The sequence below is a fragment of the Merops nubicus genome, unplaced genomic scaffold, assembly GCF_000691845.1.
Source record: "Merops nubicus isolate BGI_N331 unplaced genomic scaffold, ASM69184v1 scaffold11971, whole genome shotgun sequence".
Taxonomy (NCBI): domain Eukaryota; kingdom Metazoa; phylum Chordata; class Aves; order Coraciiformes; family Meropidae; genus Merops; species Merops nubicus.
In genome coordinates this window covers 1,369-21,101 of record NW_008587649.1, presented here as the reverse complement: position 1 = coordinate 21,101, position 19,733 = coordinate 1,369, and the positions used below count along the sequence as shown (strand labels likewise).

The window sequence follows — 19,733 nt, the reverse complement described above, 5'->3', positions numbered from 1 at the left end:
AGTGAAGAATTAAACTGATTCAATACAGCTGATTAACAATACATTAAGTGCTTTGTAATTGTGGCTCTCTTATATTACCTTTATTCCATAATTGAATGGTCATATCTAAAACTAGACAATATAGGGACAGTCAGGGGGCAACAGGGAAACTCTCCTAGTTTCCAGTGTTGCTCAATTTTTATGTGATTATTTGCTTGAAAGATGTACAAAATTTGTTATTCTCTTATTTAAAACATTCCACTGATCTCTTCAGAGAGAAGTAATGGGTCCAAACTTGACATGATCACATCACACCACAAGAGAACTGATGACTAGGGAATCTCCTGAAGTTTTTTCATGCAGACTCCTCAGTGCATTACAGCTCTAGAATTTGTTTCTAAGAAACAAATGAGGTTGAAAAGCGAAGTTGGCAGCAAGTGGAATGAATTATTCCACTTAGGGGTCCTAGGGAAATCATTTTCTTCTGAAAGAGGAATAAAAAGAAACACTTGTACAAGTCCCTCAAGCAGCAAGCTGTTTTTATTTCTATACTACCAGTGATGTTGCTCAGTCCAAGCTCATTGAAGGACAAAACGATAGAGGTGGGTTTAGCTTCCCCGGGGGCAACGCACTTCTTCCTGGTCAGGTGGTGCTTCCCTGGGTGCCCCACAAACTTGATGCCTTTGGGAACAGAAATCTTCACGTGCACCTGTGGAAATTTTCAAATGTCATTTATTGCAAATTTCAGCTGCAAAACCAACCAATACACATGAAAAAACTGAAACCCACAAAACGCTTGATGAAATTATAGTATGCAGAGATTATTCATTCTTCAAACCTGCTGCTGATATATTTGACTGGCAGCATTACTTGCAGCTCAGCAGTCCTACAAGTAGTTCAGAATGATACTACTGGAGATAGTCAATTAGTCTGAGAAGAAAATATCTAGGGAGACAGGATATCTTGATAAAACACACATTCTTTCCAAATAAACTACTTTCAGCAGGTTTTTGAGTATGAAGAAAATTCTTCTCTGTGGATCAGCATAAGTCCCTACACTTTCCAATATCTGTATTTCTCAAGTGCTGCAAAACACTTCAAACTACTACAGTTGTTTCAAGCTAGAAGTAAATAAAGCAATGACACTCATTCCTATTAAAAAGGAGTATTTTTGTCTTTTCAAAAGCATTTATGGTGAGCTTATCACTATGTTATCTCTACACCTTATCTACCATAACTTGTAGAACACTTGGGAAATTCTGATGATAAAACAGAACTTAGCAACAGGACTACAGGGACGTGTTACCTCCACACAGAGAGCTAAGTAATTGTAGACAGTCAGTGGGATCTTGGTCTGTTCTCCCCGGATGACATGGTATGGCAAGGTGAAATCAATGAAGAAAGGTTTAAATGTCTTCAGTTCTGTTTGACTGGCAATGCCCAAGCCCTTCTCTTCTGACAGAGCCACAGCTTCAGTTATCCAGGTGGTGATGGAGTCTGGCACTTCCACATGCAGCTCTGCTTCTCCTGAGAAACTGCTACCAAAGAGAACAGGGAATAACTTGGGTCAATGAGATTAATGAACAGCTTTTGAATGAAGCTAAAGCACCCAGAGCCAAACATTTTGGGGAATTTCCTCCATATCTAAACTCACAACATAGTATCAGTGTCTGCCTGGAAGAAGGCCTGTTCCAAGCAGACACTTAGAAAACACTGAGCCTCTTTTACATCAGTTTTTGGTGACCTTTATTTGTAAGGAGCAGAACAGCAAAGAGTTGCTTCTGCAAAACACAGACTAAAAAATTCTTACTGGATTAAAAGCTTTACAGACATATGCAGCCTCAATATAGAGTCATTTTTCTTTGAGGTAAGTGTCTGAACTACATAAAAAAAGAATCCTTGACTGAGGTCCTGTATAAAAACAGTTCAGGAAGAATTTATTTAACAACTGGTGAAACAGAAGTAGTTTTTGTTGGAACCCATTGTCCTTGTATACATTGCCACACTGCAGACTCTGCTTGAACATAAAGGCAAATCAGACATTTTCCAGACACCAAGTTCAGCAACTGTTTGCCCAGGGAAGCATCTTTTGATTCAGAAACATTTTGGTTGGTTGGTTTCTGGAATGCTTGACTCAGAAAATTTCCAAATCCTTCATTTTCTTGCAATGAGGACTTAAGCTAATTGTGAAAAATCAAATTTCTATCCTAAGTATTTAGCTTTACTGTGCATACCACAACAGGATATCATAAACCTGGTATCCTCTTCCATGCTTTATAATAATAGAAATTCAATTTTGTTCTGCAGACTTTGCTATTTCCCTCCTGCAAAGAAGCTTTGGTCTTGCCTGGAACAGAAAACATTTCCTCTAAAGCAAGAACAAAAGCTATTTCATGGCTCAGCTGGCAGGATGATTGGTACAGTTATGAGTACACCCTAAGGTTGTTTTCTCTCAAGTTCTTATTTATTCCCCAGAGCCTGATACACATGCTGCTAGCTCTGTAATCTTTTGAGAGCAACGGTCATCTTAGTTGGCATGGAAAAGGAGAAAGCAAGCTCTTCAGAATGAGCTCTGTGAGTCTGCAGCACAACACCCTGTCTTTCAACACCCCAATGCTGCACGAGTCACACCCAGGACTAACTGGAGAATTGTGCTTTCATGGCTTCTCAACTGCAGGTTAGTCACATTTTAGACACCACTGAATTATCTTTACTTTCATCATCTAAATCAACTGCCATTTTCAATGAGCCTAAGCTATTGTCACTGTCAGCAACCAGGCAGCACATCACTTACTGGTCTGGGGATTTATACTGCAGTAGGAGAAGGGTTAAAGCAAATAGTTTGATAAAAACCTAGAGCTCTCTGTGCCTTCGAGCAGGCACACTAGGTCCAGTCAGTCTCCAAGCACTCTGGCCAGTGAATGGGGTTCTCCAGCTCAAGCTGCAGGGTGGAGAGCCTGGGGAATGCACTCGCCTTGACAGCACCAAGTTATTTTAACTTCTATTAAGCACACTATTTTCTTAATATTTAATCTTAATCCTAACTGGAGTTAAGTAACTGGTACCTGCAATAAACTTCAGCCCCAAAGAGCAAGCAGAAGGGTGTCCTAGCTCCAGAGCTGGCAGTGGTCCAGTCTGCTTAACTGGACAATTTGTTGCAGCTGATGTTCTTTCCACTGGGATTTCAGCCCATAACCAGCATTAACATTATTTTCACACATGAGGGCACTTACTCTTCTGGGCGAGAGGCCAAAGTACACACACATTTCCAGCCATTAGACCCTCCAGCTAGGCTTTAGGAATTTTTAGAATTGGTTTGGGAAGTTGACATTAGGCTTTTGTTTCTTTTTTTTTTAGGATTGTATATTATAATTATAAATGGTAGAAGAAAAAAAAAAATATAAAAATTCTTCCTGTTCAAGAGAGTGGAAATCAAGGAATGCTCAACTCGGTTGTTTCTTATGAAATGAAGTGGACAAAATGCAATCTGCAACTTTTTATTCTGTACTCTCTCACTTATAATTAACTGCCCCAGCTTGCTGAGGCCCAAACGGGCACTTCTGGAATTCTTTGTGTATTTCTACAAAGCATATTTCATGCTCAATTGAGCAGATTTGAATACTCTTGCTGCAAGTTCCTGTCAAATTTAATTTATAATCATTTATTGAGAATTATTTACTTGCAAACCTGGAGAATTTTAATAATTGCTTCAAATGACCCTAGATGTGCTGTTTCTGGGACAGATTAGTTTACCTGTTTATCCATTTTTTAAAATTCCAGTTGTACCCAGTGGAAAACATGATTTATTAGGCAGTAAATTGAGGTCTGGGGGAGATGCTCTTGCATGAGAGGAAAGAGTAAGGGCTCTGTGCCATTTCAAAAGCTAGAAGAGGGATGGAAAGGAAGGAAAACACTAGCACTTGCCAAAGTTGACATTTCTGGGTTACCCTAGGGTGCAAACAAACCCAGACTCAACTCATTCCCCACTAAAGGGCAACTGGCACTTCTGAGGGGCTGGTTTTGCCTCTTGCCTGTGAACTCCAGTGAGATTTCCCATTCCCCACCACTCTTTTAAGTGATACACAGAATTCTGGTTCATAAGAAGAATTTTAGCACAGAGCTAGAAGTGTACCATCACCTTATATCTTACAGCCCCTTTTCACTGCAAAGCATCCTGGCTTGCATTAGTTGCTTATGCAGCAGGTAGTTCCTCACAGTCTAATCACTGCAAACCTGTATCCTCATTTCTCTTCCCTAACTTGTCCTTACACCCTTTCCATAGGTGAGTAAAACCTAGAAACATGATGAACCCAACCATTGCTCCTTTTCTTCCCTGAAGATACCCCTCTGCCTGTGCCACCTTGGGCTGCAACACAGTCACAACTGACAGATTCAACTGGCAGTAAGTGAACACTCTTTGGGATCAAGTGAAACATCACAAAGATTATTGACTAAAGCAGTAATGAAAAACAACACCACCAAAATATCAGAGCATGCAATGTAACTGCAGTAGATTTTAAAGAGCTTTGTTTTCTATATTGAAGAGGATACAACCCTCTAGATATCATGAAGGATATTCCCTGTCAATACCTGACATTGAGGCAGTGCCAAATCCATGTTTCAGGGAAGAAAGTTCTTTTTCTCTTCTCTGCTCTGCTGGAACAAGAAATAAGTCCTTGGCAATTAATTATTTTAATAAGGCTGTTTTAATAGTAACTGATAAATCAGTGTTATCACCTGAACATTGCTCACATAGCCACCAAAACTCCAGCTTGTACAGAACCATTAAAAAGTGAATGGGTGTATCACTCATAACACAAATGACAGTCTTTCCAAATGATCCTATTGTGCACACACACATCAAACAGTCTGGAGACATAAATAATAATCTAAAAAAAATAGTATGAGATCACCTTAAAAACTAGTGTAAATAATATAATCAAAAAAAAAAAAAAAGGGTTTATGATCCAAATTGTTTCACCAAATGAAATGAGAGGGAGCACACAGAGCACAGGACTTCCTCTGATATCATGACTTGGCCTTACTAACAGCAGCTACTGCAGACACTACTTCAGTTTCTCCTCCATTTCCTCTCTTGAAATTTTCTTGATCTCTTAAGATTTTCAGAATTTAGGCCACTTTTCTACACCTGTGATGCTTCATTATCTTTTTCTCAACTAACCTCCAAACCTTACCCTGCTAAGAGGCCACCAGGTGGTTCAGAATACAAAGGGAGGCACATCCTCAGTTGCAACATTAGTCATGATACTTAATGACCTTTTCTTCATGCAGTCCCTCATTTTATTTATTTTCACCACCAGCTGAATGCTCAAAATAATGAGCAGCTCTTCAAAACAAGGGCTAGCTTGGAAATATTGGAAATCAGTAATTAATCCACCAAAAACTGAGATATACAGAGCTTCAAATGATAATTCTGAAAATTATTACTTTGTATTTTTCCAGAATTAATCTGAATTTAACAAAGTAGCATCAGTTATCATTTTTATTAGATCTACCAGGGCAAAAGAAGAAAGTTTCCCCACCACCACCTGGTCTAAATTGAGGAATTTTCTGGTGACATGGAAGTGGAAAAACAGCTGAGAACAGAAAAATGTTTTTTTAAAAACTAGCTAGGAGTATTCCAGACAATATGGATCACAACAGAGGTGTTACCTTGGTGCTATCTTAGAGTGCATTGTAGCCACCAAGGTCCCAGTATGGGGCTGGAAAGCTGGGACAGCCTCATCTGTGTACATGCCTCCATTCTGCCTGTGGTTCAGGCTGACTATGTCAGTCATCACAACCAAGCCAGTTTCCTAGACAATAAAAATGAAGGACACAAAAAAGAAAAATAAAAAAGGAAGAATTAAACATGTACCAATAAAAACTTTTCTGAATAGAAATCCCCTAATCCCATTTCAACATTTATGAGGCCAATTTCAATTAAAACTTGATGATTTTTTTTAAAACTTCATATAAAATAACTGTTAATGTGAAAATACATAGGCACTTAGTAGGCAGAGGTTTTTCAAGAAAGCTCTTATTTGCTTGGAAAAAGCATTTCAACCAGTATCTAACATTACTGGGCATGTGTAACTGCCAGGCAGCCATGGGTGAAAAATTATTACATGTATTTTTTCCCCTAGAATGTTACATTACAGCTTTTTACCCTTCCTAAAAGTTTCCAGTGTGTCCTGCTGCAGCTAGCAGGCAGCTCTCACATCAGACAGCACCAATTCTGCACTGCCAGCAATGCCAAGCAAAATGGAAACTGTCCACAGAGCTTCCCAGTAGAAATACAGAATTCCTAAGAAAGCTGTCTGCCAGCTCTGTCCCCTAAATGCACTTATTCATGAGAGACAGCAGCTCCCACACACCAAAGGGAGAATGAGCTTTGTTCTCTTCACAGACACACCCAAATTATCACAAATCAGGTACCCAGCAGTGCATATATACCATTATTAACATGCATATCTATTCCCAAGAGTTTACACCTCTCAGGAAGGAAAAAAAAGTATCAGAACAAAGCCCCCAGCAGATCCCAGGGAGAGAAGCAGCAGTGACTCCTGCAGCAGTGGGTAGCATAGAGGATGTAGAGCTTATGACTAAGGAATTGAGGCATTGGGGGAATATGGAGAAGCCTCTGCTAAGACAACACAATAAAACAATGTATCTAAAACTGCAGAAAGGACAAAAAAAAAAAGACAGAGGATCTGAAGGAAACAAGGATCATCATTATTAGCAGCTATGTGGATTAAAAATTGAATGAGCCTAAAACACTAGATCTGTGTCACTGGATCTCTAGGCCAGACTATCTTTAAGAGCAGCAAGAAGTAGAAGCCCCTGTAAAGAATTTAAAGCATACAACGTGTGGCACAGCCTTCCATGGCTGTGCCTGAGTACACTAAAACCCCCAACCAACTAATTTGTTTTAAATACTCAGCTTTAAAGTTGATGCAAATACAAAGTGCAGATCAAAGGAAATAAGATTTTTTAAATCTCATCAAGTGTAATGATTGAAAGACAACAAAAAAAATCTAATTACTTAAATATGTGGCATTTAAGTAGTATCCTGATCCAGGATACAAAGATTACTGATCTCTCACAGATGGCCACAGAATCTGGCAGAACTGGGACAGGGAAGAAGTATAAAGGATTTCCAAAGCATAACCCAACAGGGAGGAGGCCGTGAGGAAAGATTCATGTTCCACCTTCCTTCCCTGTCAAAGTAAAGTGATCTGCAAGCTTACCCATGACTGGAGGAACCTTCTGGTTCCCTGCCTCCAGAGCATCAGCACAAATTCCTTCACCCAACAGATATCTGCCCCTCTCACCAGAACTGGCCAAAATCAAATCACGTTTCTCCAGTATCTTCACTGGAACAGTGTACCCTCTGTCCTCACAAACGACTTTTCAACCTACCCTCTTGGAGAAATAACTCTGATGTGAAATAAAAAAGCAGCCTATGGAGCAGAAAATTATCCTGCAAATACAAAAGCAAAAAAAGACACTCCACAGAGAAGTGAGGCTGATTCCTCCTACTGTAAAGGCGAAGCGAGCATCCTTGGTGATGTCCCAGTGCCAGGGAAAGACAGAAGATCTGCGGCGTCTCCGTGAGGACATGCCTGGCCACCAGAAGTGCCCTTCTTCCTTTGGAGCTCCAAAAGCATCAGACACATCATATTCTGCAAGCTCTTGGAAAACCTGCAGGGAAAGGGAAGAGGCTGCTGTCCTTGGGTATGAGGGCTACTCACTAAAGGTGAAGTGCAGATTCAAGTGCATTAAGAAAAAGAAATCAGTGCCTTCAGCTTCCTTTTACCTGACTGGCTGTCAGCTGGAAACCTGGCTTCAGCAAGTAGACACTTTTATCCACAGTGGCAATGCAGACACAGCTTGATTTTGCAGCTCTGACCTTGATGTTCACAACATCACCAGGTCTGGTCTCATTTGCTGAGAGAGTCACAGCAACCTAGGAATTCAACATTCAATCCCATTATCTCAACTCCTCATCAGCACACCAAACTACAAAGAGTAAGGAGGCACCAGCCCTTCCTCACCACTGGCTGCAGTGCCAATACCTGATTCTCAAAGGAGGACTGGACTGTGAACTGCAGGCTGTCTGTGACCCCTTCCCCATTCTCCCTGACGTAGAACACCAGCAGACGGCCCAGGGGAGCCATGGTGTGGACTACTGAGAAGTGGAGGAATGTCACACAGACTTCAACCTCTGCTGCAGGGCTGCTGGGAGGTGCTGGAAGAGAAATTGTAAAAAGGACAGTTTTATTTATCAAAAATCACTCTTTCTGTTCCCATCCAAATGCTGTGGAGCACAGAACTCTCCATCCAAGACTGGCAGCCTTCCCTTGTTCCTGTTGCACATGTTCTTCCTGAACTCAGGGTCTTTTCTCTTTTTTTAATTTGCTTTGTGAAAACTGGCAGGCAATTAGCACCCAGAGTATAATGAGCAGTATGCAGGTGGATGGTGAATGACTACCCAGTGTTTTTCCTGCCATAAAATCAAGGAAATATACAATTAAGTTATCAAGCCATTTAAAATATACCAAAAAAAAATCTATTGCTGCAGGATGCTGCTGTGAGAAATAGTATAAATAGGTTTGAAAAAGGATTATGCAGTTTCTAGAGCATTGTTTCACTAGCAGCACTTCAAATGATTGAACTGTTTGGGCTAGAAGGGACCTTTAAGGAATATCTCATTCCAGCCCCCCTGTTGTGGGCAGGGACATCATCAACCAGATGAGGTTGCTCAGAGCCCCATCCAACCTGACCTTGAACACTTCCAGTGACAGAGCAACCACAATGCCTCTGGGCAACCTTTAAATACAACAGCTCAGAACCAACCTTCAGTGCAGGAAGTTCCTACCCACTCTTAAACCACTGGTTACTAGAAGCTGGGTGGGTATATCTAGGGAGCTCCTTCTTCTCTAACTATCCAAAACTGGCTGCTATCAGAGGAGTGGCACTAGCACAAACAGACTCTTCCTTTGGCAGCTCTTGTACACACTGGGTGGGTATATCTAGGGAGCTCCTTCTTCCTTAACTATCCAAAACTGGCTGCTATCAGAGGAGTGGCACTAGCACAGACTTTCCCTTTGGCAGCTCTTGTACACACCTTCCCAAGCATACCCTTCTTTAGCTCCCCATTTCCTGAATTCATCAGATTTGATCCTTCTGTTATTCCTTGTACAACCTAGGAGTAAACTCTTCATTTCCCTTCCCTGTGCTGAGTGTGTAATCTTCTCCTTCAGCCTGATCCATGCTCTTAGTCCATCTAACATCCTCTTCCTAACACCTAACATCCCAGTTTAGTCCACTTAATGTTCTAGTTTAAGCTCAACCAGCTTAATAAATTGCCCCAACTCCATCATGTGCTTCCTTACCACTCAGCTGATCCCAAAACAAGTGTATTAAGACTGAGTAGAGTTTTCTTAACAGAGAAAGACGACAAAAAGGCTAGAGAAAATCTATCCTTCTTGGAGAAATAGATCTTTTGTCTATATGACTGTGTGCACAATGGACATGACTATTTTTTTCTTCTACAAAATTATTCTAGACCCTTTAAAGACCATCAAACTACAAAAAGAGAATAATTAGGTTTCTGGAAATGTTGGTTTTCCCTGAAAATGGGGGTGAGTTTGCAGTTCTGCTGCTAGCTACCTGTTCCTGGGAAGTGTGTGATATCACTGTTCTTCTCAAAGGGCAAGGTGGCTCTTTTGCTCCTCTGCTGGGTGATGTTACTGGGCTGCAGTCCTGAAAGGACAATGTTGCCTCGCGATGCCACTTCATAATGTAAGGTGAAGTTGCAAGGACACGTGGACTTCACTGCAATCCAAGCCTCCTCTCCTACCTGCACCCAGAGACAGGAAAGCAAAAGATCTGGTCTGTTACAATGCACGCTTTTGATTTAGAGAGCACAGAAATCTGCTTGGGTTGCAGACCACAAGAGCCGTGACCCGTCTCTGAAGAAATGTAGGCATTGAGAAGTACATTACATTAGCATGGTTCTCATGGACTTTCTGCACAACAAAAAGGGGCCTGTATTCAGCTCTTCACTCCCTGCAAGTCTAACAGGAGAACGGGCTGGGGGGTTGTATGCATTAATGAAACAATGAAGGAATCTCTGGAATCCTGAAAGTTAAGCCTTTTGGCACAGAGCAGCTGTCAGAATTGGTTGAATTTTAGACACCCCTTCAGCAGCCCAGCCCAAAAAGAGAAAGAGATGGGTTGGGGGTGGGAGGAGATGTGTGTTTGATAGTCTGCACACTTTAATTGAGATTCTACATGGTGATTACTTTCATATGGCAAATACTAATTCAAACATAACCAATGCAGCATAAAATCACTGGGAATAGATCTGAGGGAAAATGCTTTCAGATTACACAAGCCTTGACATCAATTTGCAACTCTGGCACTCAAGGAGTTGCCAAACACAAATAAATGAGAAGAGAGATGCTTTTTTTCTGGATAAACTCATCTGCAATAAGCTGCAGAGGAGCACACTCACTGCCTGCACTTTTCGTGTGCTCAAGTCCTATACCCAGAGGTACCCACTGAGTACTGAACACCCCAAATACCACCAGTCCCAGCAGAACAGACATCAGTGCTCAGGCATGGGATTAGGGCTGGGTCATGCCTGGCTGAGTAATAAGCCTTTTGTGGAGTAGTTGACTTTTCTAGTAACACAAACTTATTGCTTCTGGGACATGAGGAGCAGCTAATGCCTGTGGTAAGTAGGATTTCTTCAGCAACTTCCACTCCTGGTCCTCCTGCCATTCAAAGCATAGCAATGCCCAACTGAGACTGCTGATGCTGAGCAGCAATGCTAAATCCCAATGAAAGCTTTTGAAAAACCCCTTTCTTCAGCACAGTGTTACCTTTCCAGAGTGCACACATGGTACACACCACAATGGCAAGGACCTGAATGCAAGGAGCTGCTAAGAGTTAAATACAGGGAGAATGCCATGGAGTCCAAGAAAGGCCTCGTGACATTAAATATTTGAAGTATTAAGAATTCCCCAGTGCAAATGATGAAACAATTCATTAAAAAATGAATGTAGCTAATTGGAACACCCAGTAAGAGCTGGCAAAGCAGGGAAACGGTTCCCACATCAGCTGGTCATCCAGCTCCTAGCTTTCCCACAGAAGAATTAGCTCTAATCAGGTTATAATAAGAACAATGTGTCCAGATTAGCAGTGTATAATCCCCTTCCATACCTCAGGAAACTTGTAAAAGATTAATTAGCCATTAAACATCCATGAAATGCAATGATAAAAAAAAATGGCTCTTATTTGGATACAAAGAGTCTGAAACCAACCTGTCAGATCTGCTGGTAAGAGAATTCTAAGTGTCTACATTGCCAAAGCACACATTTTTTTCACAAAGTAACATGCAGGCTCTCAGAGCATCTTCTTGGGTAGAGAACAAACCCTAAACAATGCTCAGTAAACCAGTATGTAGCAGGAATCATGGCTAAAACAGCTCTTTTCTTTAGGAGAGAGATTACAACCACTTTTATATTAAGGACTACATTTTTAGAGACTATAAAACATTTTGTAGGACTACAAAAACTACAAAAGACAACAAGATAACTGTGTACATAGTTCAATAACTGGAAGACTAAACAGATCCAGTGGAGACTTAAACTGCAAGTTCTAGTGAGACTACATAGCCCTAATTTGGATCTTTAGTAATTAAGGTACTGCCACTAACATTACTTCCAGTCTTTCAGTATTTGTTGACTTGAGCTAAAGCACGTCACTGTCACCAGACAATTCATATGTGAATGTTACTGGAGGTGCACAGAATATACAAGCAAATACAAAAAAACAGAAATGTTTTTAGCAGCTACATCCACCCTCCCTCCCCTGTCCCCACAACACAAAGGAAAATAAGGTGCTGCATCAAAGGTACTTCGCTCAGAACCATGTGCAGTCCACATTTAACAATTATTTGGTGGCTGAAGTGCAGCTACTTCAACCTTTGCAGTGAAAACAACAACAGTCCAGGATCCCAGAAACAGAAATGGCTAGAAATCTTTAATTAGAACAAAGTACTTTAAGCCAAGAGATGCCATTGTTGCCACGATGGAGTATGAAGCCAACATACCTGGAAAGGTTTATCTGGTGCCTGGAGCTGGATGTGACACTTGCTGGGCGAGTACCAGCTGCTGATGGACAAGTAGTTGGGCAGATATTGATCCCCAGATGGCTTCCCATCAATCGCTGTCACTTTGGTCTTAAACAAAAGTTACACCTGAATGTTATGCATGTGTAGGAAGTATGATTTGTACTCTTCTTGCACTGTATGCCCATCACCCATTTTATACTTCCCAGCTGTTCATCTCATCACCTTTACATAGCAAACGTGCTCTCCAAATATTGGACCCTTACTACTATGTTAAGATGTATTTGGAGAAGCAACTTTTCAGGATTGTTATCAACACCAGTTCTCTTGGCAACAGGAGACAAAGCAAGTGCATTTAAATCAAGAAGCTGAAGCTAAAAGGCACCGATTTCCTGTTTGCAGCACTGATTTATAAAGTGCAGGCTTGACAAGATTAGTTACATTAAAGCCCATTAATCCTATAAAGAGCTTTCACCCACCTCCAGCCAGACGTATTGGGCAGCTGTAGGAATGGAGGGGATTTCAAACTCCACCAGGCCATTTCGTGAGACCAGTTCACTTGTATAAACGTTGTCCTTTGGTGTGAGTTCAGCTTTAATTCGGATAGTGACTCTGTCAGCTGGACTTCCATCAGGGTAAGTGACTTCAACCTGTACAGTGTTTCATTTATAGAACAACAGGTTTTACATTACAGGCAAATGTAGGCAATGACAGAAAGAGCAGGTAGGGAAAATACACCAGAACATGGTGGGATCAAGTCTCTATAATGTTACAGACCTGTGTCTCTACCTTCAATCTTACCTTTCCCTTGTAAGGCAGTCCAGGTTTGAACTGCTTTCTGGTATCCTTGGAGTACTTGATGTCAATGAGCTGTTTCTGAACAGGAGTGGAGTCATCAAAGGTAACCTGCTTGCTCCCATCAGAGCTGATCACTGTGGCCCAGATACTGACAGTGCCACGGAAGTGCTCCGGGACGTCGGCCGGCATCATGTCCCTCACACACACCTCGAACACAGCAGAGCCCTCCATCTGTGAGGGGGCAGGGAATGAAGTTTGCATTCACATTCAAAAAGGGCCTAGAAGCCAAATGTAAAGCACGTGCACTTGATAGGAGTTTGTATTTTTAAAGTACGTGGAGTGGAGGGAATTAATCAGGGAATAGGTGAAGGAAAGGGAAAACAAAGCAAATTCCATTTTCCTCCCTTATCCATAGTCTGGACTAATTCTGTCACAGTTCAGAGCAAATTCTCATGTCCCTAGATCATAAACATACCACATAAAAAGACCTAATATTCTTATTATTTTGGCCAAAATGATCATATTTATTCATTTATTTTCTGATCTCCCATGAGTAACATAAAATAGAGCTATGGTTTTAATGTCAGATCAGGTATTTTAAGGCAGCTGACTCAGTCTCCCTCACCTGGGTGGTTTTCAGGACAGGGTGTCCCACTTCATGCCTGTAGTACCCTACACCATTTATAGTCATATTGACAATTAACTTTCCTGTCACTGGTTTTCCAAATGTGTATCTGAAACAGAAAGAAGATGATGAATTACTTCCAGCTGTTTGCTGTTTTCCTGACGATATCAAGGCTAGCACCATGTGAGCTGCACATCTAGAAAACAGAAAAAAAATTACCACAGAAGGATTTCCAGTTTATTGTTAACATGTTTTATGAGGGCTCTTACATAGTAAAGCTTCTGATGATGACCAGAATTTATCTGACAAGTCTGCAGCAGATGGGATCCAAGCTCCAGTGACTGCACTACCATCCACAGCAACAAAACTTTCATTTGGGACATGTTCCTACCTGGCATGGACAGTTCCTTTTTCACACAGTGAAAGGTCACGAATGTAGCGAGGGGGTTCAATCAGCAGCTCAAACTTTGGTAATACTGCAATGAAAAGAAATACAACACAATCTTTCCAAGGAGATCTTGTTGTCCAGAAGATAGGAAAAGCATACACAGCTCTGAGAAGCTCAGAGCTTATGGTCGGAGGAGGGCAGTGTAGCTAACTTTAGACAGGACAGCACTTGGCAGAGAATGAATCACCAAAAGTAGCAAACCAAGACCATCTTCTCAAGATGGTCCTTAGCAAAACACCCTTAGATTTTCACCTCTTTTCAGAGGGTTGTGTTCCATGAATTGAGCTCAAGCTGTTTCTCTTTGACACGTGGCCAAGAGGGCAACTTGCTACTGACTCTTCCACAGTGTGTTGGGAATACAGCTGAGATATTAGCAGCTCCCAGTGTCTATAAATGCTTGTGTGGTCAGGTCAGATGTCACAGATGATGTGCTGGGTGTAACAACACCCAACTTTCAGCAAACAGAGGGACTCTGAGACTGAAAAGGGAGGTAGCAAAAAAAAAAATTCAGAATATCAAGGAGGGCTCTGGGAAAGGAAAGAAAGCACTGGCAGACTGAAAGCATCCTAAAGAATTTTCCAAAGCAAATTAAACCTTTGTTACATGAATAGGTTGTGCAATATCACACTTCATTTCAGGCCTTTTACTTTATGAAGTGTGGAACAAAGGGCTTGGTTAAGTTGCAAGTGACTATATCCTGAAGTACACAGCCTCTAAAAAATTTTCCCCATGACATTTTAAATGCATTATTTCTCAGATGTTTCACTTTGAGTAAAATACTCCATAATGCTTTGTTCTTCCAACTGTACTTGGATTAAAGTTGACTTGGATATAACTCACCATATTTCTGAACTTCAAAGGATTTGTTGTATGTGTGCCCCTGCATTTCAGCAAAGATGAGCCATTCACCAAACACTGGCTGATCAGACAAAGGAAAAGTCATATTTACAATACCTGAAAAAGGAAACAACATACTGCAAACTCTGTGCCACCATCAGCCCTTGTCAAGGCTTACAGCACACAACTCAGTGTAAGCAGAAGCAAAGGCAAACGACAATGCACTGAGAAAAAACAATCTGAAACTTACCACAACAAAATGGCTTCAAATTGTTCCACTCTATCATACGAGAGCCCCGAGGATCCTGCACAGTGGTTTAGGAATGAGAAACATCACAGTGAACATGAATCTCACCAACATTTAACTCAGTTTGCAACAAAGAACTTCATTTTGCAACTGATACACTTCACTAGCAGCTCAAATGTAATTAACATCTGTCAAAAAGTTTCTGAAGATACTTTACCAGGGAATATTTGCTTACTAAAATTCAGTACTCATTTAAGGATGCTGCTTCTATGACCAATGCACACAAGCAAGCACTGTCAAGCAGCAGATTTTCCACCTGTCTTAAGACACCTATTATGGATGGGATGAACTGGCCTCTGAAGACGTTTTCTTTCTATTCATAAAGGGAGCTGTACAACCAGCAAGACAATTTTTAGCTGACAAAGTCAGATGAAATCAATCCTGCTGTGTTTGTCAGCATTAAATCTGTGACTGAATGCAAACAAGAAGAGGGTGAATTCTTCTGCTTGCTGACAGCTAAAGAAAACACATGGTTTTAAAAAAAAAAAAAAGACAAAAAAAAAAAGACTAGACACAGAAGGAACCTCTCATTCACCTCATAAGGAAGAAGACAGGAGCACCCTTTCCTTGCCATGAATTTCTATTGTCCACTATCATAATGTTTGGGTGCAGAGATGAGATGGGCCCTGCTATATCAGCCCAGCCAGGTGAAGGATAGGAGTGTGTCTGCATTGGAAAGAAGGGAGAAATTGAGTGGGACTGTCACATTTATAAACCCCAGTGAATCTAGCCAATTCTTCTCAGGCTGAAAAATGGGAATGGATTTCTGAAACTGAAGTAGAAAACAAGTATATTTGTTGTTGATAACAAAAAAAGCAAGACACAAAGATCAGTTAAAGACACAGGGACAGAGGTAATTGCAAAGGTTACAGTTGGGAATGGCCATAATGGACTTGAACAGGCACAGACATGTGACTTGTTCCTCTTAAGGCTACAAGGATCTTGTACCTCCACAGGATACATGCTAGATGATTGGCAGACAGATACTCACCACCACATAAGCTTCAATCTGAAAGAAATAAAAAAAGAATAAAAGGCTTTATGAAACAAAAAACTACTTTTCTGCTTCTTGCAATGAACTGCTGAGTTGACATATGCAAGGCAACAAAGCAACAAAGTTTAAGTATCTCTTCTTTGGCAAGAGTAGCCTGAGGAACATACAAAAATATTAATTTTCCAGTTAGATAGGAGAATTAAATTTATCTGCCCATTGCCCAAATAGAGTGCAAGTCTCTGAAAAATTCTTTTAACTGCTTTGGCACAGTCACATCACATTTGCTAGCTCTGCAAAAGTAGGTATTCTCCTTCAACAGTAATGTGACCAAATGAAAAAAACTCAATTGTAAATAACAGTAAGCAGTCTCAAGATATGGCTAAAGATGTTAAAAAAATCCAGTTACATTTCTGCATATATGTACATTAGAATAAAAGTTATCTAGTATTCCATCATATTTTACAGTGTGAAAGTTTTCTTTACCCTGTCGTTGACTGGCCTCAAGTCAGAAGTCACCATAAAGAGGTTTATCAACACTAAAAAAAGGAAAAGAGGAAATTTATTAGTCACCACAGCTGATCCTGAACAGAATAACTCAACAAGGGTATCTAGAATCTAACCCTGAAAAAAATGGTTTGGTGGAAAGCAGCCCTAGCCCCTGACAAATTCTCCAAGGTCACTGTACCTTTCTGCTTGGGTTTATAGACAGGTTTATCAGTCTGAATGAACACTGATGATCCTTTGCTGTCAATGGTCACTGTGGTATAGTTGTGGAAAATGTAGCCCTCCTCTGCCAGGTGCCTGTTGCCCCAGACTTTCAGATGTGCTTGTCCACGAAGTCCTGAAGGCACCTAGAAAACAGACCATGAGGTGAGGAAGACACAGAAAAAGCCTTTGAGCTTTCTGGGGAATATAATTGACAGTGAAGTGAGCAAAGAGCAGCCACCTGCTGCATTTCAGTGTAACTATGTGTTAGTAATAAAAAGAAAATGAAGAACATACTAGATCTTTTACAATGTACAAACTTCAAAGGAGGCAAAGTCATTCTAAAAACAGGGCAGGAAATTCTCTTCTATCCTTTCTTTATGCTCAATCAAAGTGATACTTGAGCTACACATGCAGCTTCCACTAAAGAAGGTGTGTTACATGGAGAAATCAACCATGCTATGGAAGAGACAGCTCTACTGATACAGAAAAAAAACCCAACCAAACAACCTACAAAAAAACCCACAAACCCCTCCAAAACATGTTGAGAAGCCACAGATTCAGCCACTGATTTCCTTCAGTGGTGTAAGGGCCTGACAGATGAGCTGGGATGGATTAAGTTTTGTTCTTGTCACTCTCTGCTCTTCCTCTCAGGAAGGTTGCTTAGCCCTTCGTGTGTGCAGCAGAATGGGAGCTGTGTTTGTGCCTCAGCTGCTCAGAGAGCAATGTCCAATGTGGTTGAAGGCAAGTCCTTCATGTTTTCACTAAAAATATCTCAAAATAATTGACACTCACCTTCAGTTTAATTGTTCCTTTATCTAAAATGAGAGAGAAAGAGAGTTATTCTTCTCAAGCTAAGGTATTAACATTTCAGACATCTGCAGTGGAGTGAAAGGAGATCCCACAGCACAGAGCTGCCCACTGCAATACTCCTTCATTGTCATTTCACCTGAAGTAATTTTCCTGCACTGTGTAAAACAGTCTGCAGGGTGAGCAACTTTGACCTAGTAGAGTTCTTCAGAATAAGCCTGGTCCACATTTATTTACAATTTTTGCCCAAGGTAAATGTCCTGTGGTTAGAGAGTACCAAGGCTGAGGTTTCAGCACAGGGCATCCTAAACTTACAGAAGTAATTTGCTGTAAAAAGGGTCTGGGACCTTTCAGGAGATGAATAATTCTGAAGACAAACACTCACAGAATCTATCTGATTGCTGGACACAGCCATATCTGAGATTTCTCTTCAGCATATGTTGTCCACATGTGTAAGCATCACTCCCTTTGCATTACTTAGCAATTATCAGCCAATTTCAAAGACAACAAGGGGAGGATAAAACCAGAGACAATCTGTTCCAAGAAAGGAAATGGCTTTTATACAAGTCCCAGTTTTTACACACACAAGGGTTAAAACATGATGGTTAAAGAGCCTGATTGCCTGAGCCTTTTCTACATTACAGCTTACACCACCACTAGCACTAGTAGAACAATGCTACAGGGCTTCATTTGCATTAATGTAAATTAATTCAGGATTAAGTTGGACATAATCAAAACATTTTGTCTTTTCACACAGGACAGAGAGGTGTCTGTCTTGGATTTTAAAGCCTTACCCAACTGCACAAATATTACCACCTTTCTCAGCAATACTCAGCCCTGAAGATGGAGATGCTGCATTTCCAGTATTGATTTTAAAGTAAGAGTAGAAAATCAAGTGATGCCATCGATGGAGATTTTATATTTTTACATAAAACCAAACTCATCTTATTCCTTATACAGCTCCACAGTGTTGAACACTGATGTTCCAAAAGTAAAGATGTTCACTGTAAAACTCTTTAATATCAGTTGTCTAGAGTCTCTGTATGTCTTGGTGTTCCAAAATTATTTGCCTTGGATATTTGAGATCACATACATCAAAACCACATTATCACAATCAACTGAGAACATTTAGGAGCAGTCAGTGAATTAAATATTAGTTTGGTTCCACCTCTGTTATCACCTAAAGCCATTCTCCAAGTGATACCAATGTGCTCCCACAGCACCTCAACTCATAAGCTAGTTCTCAAGGGTGGAAATACAGGAACTTACCCAGAATGGTTCCGTGGCCTCGTGACACAGTTTCTCCTTTGACTACTAACTGAATCTGGACTGTTGTCTCCTTGACAGAGTTAAAGATGGTTACACTTATAGCTTCCTCCACACCAGCTCGGAAAACAGAAGGTGCTGCAATCAAATAGCCCCTGAGGAGCAAAATTGGAAGTGGATGGTCAAGAACAGCAACAAGAGTGTGATCTTTATTTGTCAGCCACTTTGTATGTAACAAGAGGAAAATGTCAGGCTGCTCTGTAACATATTTGCCCCCAGAGGGTCACGTTTGTGAGCACCAGCAGCCTGGGTCTCTATCTAATCCTTACAGATCCCTAGAATTTAAATAAAGGCAGTAATACTGATGTTTATTCCATGTATTATACATATACATTTATTCATTCATTATGTTTGAATGAACTAAATACACAACAAGCTAAGCATGAAAAAGCTGAACTTCATGAAAGAATCAGGAGGCACCTGAACCTCCAGCAGAGTTTTGTACAGAACACTTCATTTTTAAACAATTTAGATACTTCCAACATTATTGCCTTCATTTTTGTGGCTCCATTTTCATAGTTCAACTTGATGTAAAAAAAACAGAAGGGACTCTGTGCCAATACTCAGCACTTTCTAAACCTCACACTCGCATACATGTTAACACATCTAAACTTCCAACTCAGACAGAAGCAGCCCAGAAACTGCACTTACAAGATTGGGCTCAGATTCTCCATTCTCCTACCATTTTTTGGTTCAAAGAATTATATCCTGCAAGTTTAAAAACCCTGGAAAAAGGAATCCTTTTAGCAGACACACACACAC

At 40.7% G+C, this 19,733-nt stretch overlaps 1 protein-coding gene across 1 annotated transcript in view; it reads right to left on the bottom strand.

The window, feature by feature from the left end:
- Positions 1-19,060, bottom strand: part of CPAMD8 (C3 and PZP-like, alpha-2-macroglobulin domain containing 8) — a 48,320-nt gene extending 29,260 nt beyond the window's left edge. Inside the window, exons 1-20 of the mRNA XM_008949000.1 lie at positions 18,915-19,060; positions 17,631-17,653; positions 16,816-16,981; positions 16,614-16,666; positions 16,128-16,145; positions 15,080-15,134; positions 14,833-14,946; positions 13,936-14,020; positions 13,545-13,653; positions 12,923-13,150; positions 12,601-12,771; positions 12,104-12,232; positions 9,655-9,844; positions 8,058-8,230; positions 7,799-7,948; positions 7,522-7,683; positions 5,653-5,795; positions 4,570-4,635; positions 1,286-1,517; positions 535-688 (exon numbers count right to left, since the gene is read on the bottom strand). Of these exons, the coding sequence (XP_008947248.1) occupies positions 535-688; positions 1,286-1,517; positions 4,570-4,635; positions 5,653-5,795; positions 7,522-7,683; positions 7,799-7,948; positions 8,058-8,230; positions 9,655-9,844; positions 12,104-12,232; positions 12,601-12,771; positions 12,923-13,150; positions 13,545-13,653; positions 13,936-14,020; positions 14,833-14,946; positions 15,080-15,134; positions 16,128-16,145; positions 16,614-16,649 (2,215 nt within the window). The 5' untranslated portion in view covers positions 16,650-16,666; positions 16,816-16,981; positions 17,631-17,653; positions 18,915-19,060. The remainder of the gene's footprint in view (positions 1-534; positions 689-1,285; positions 1,518-4,569; positions 4,636-5,652; positions 5,796-7,521; positions 7,684-7,798; positions 7,949-8,057; positions 8,231-9,654; positions 9,845-12,103; positions 12,233-12,600; positions 12,772-12,922; positions 13,151-13,544; positions 13,654-13,935; positions 14,021-14,832; positions 14,947-15,079; positions 15,135-16,127; positions 16,146-16,613; positions 16,667-16,815; positions 16,982-17,630; positions 17,654-18,914) is intronic.
- Between the last annotated feature and the right edge of the window lie 673 nt (positions 19,061-19,733).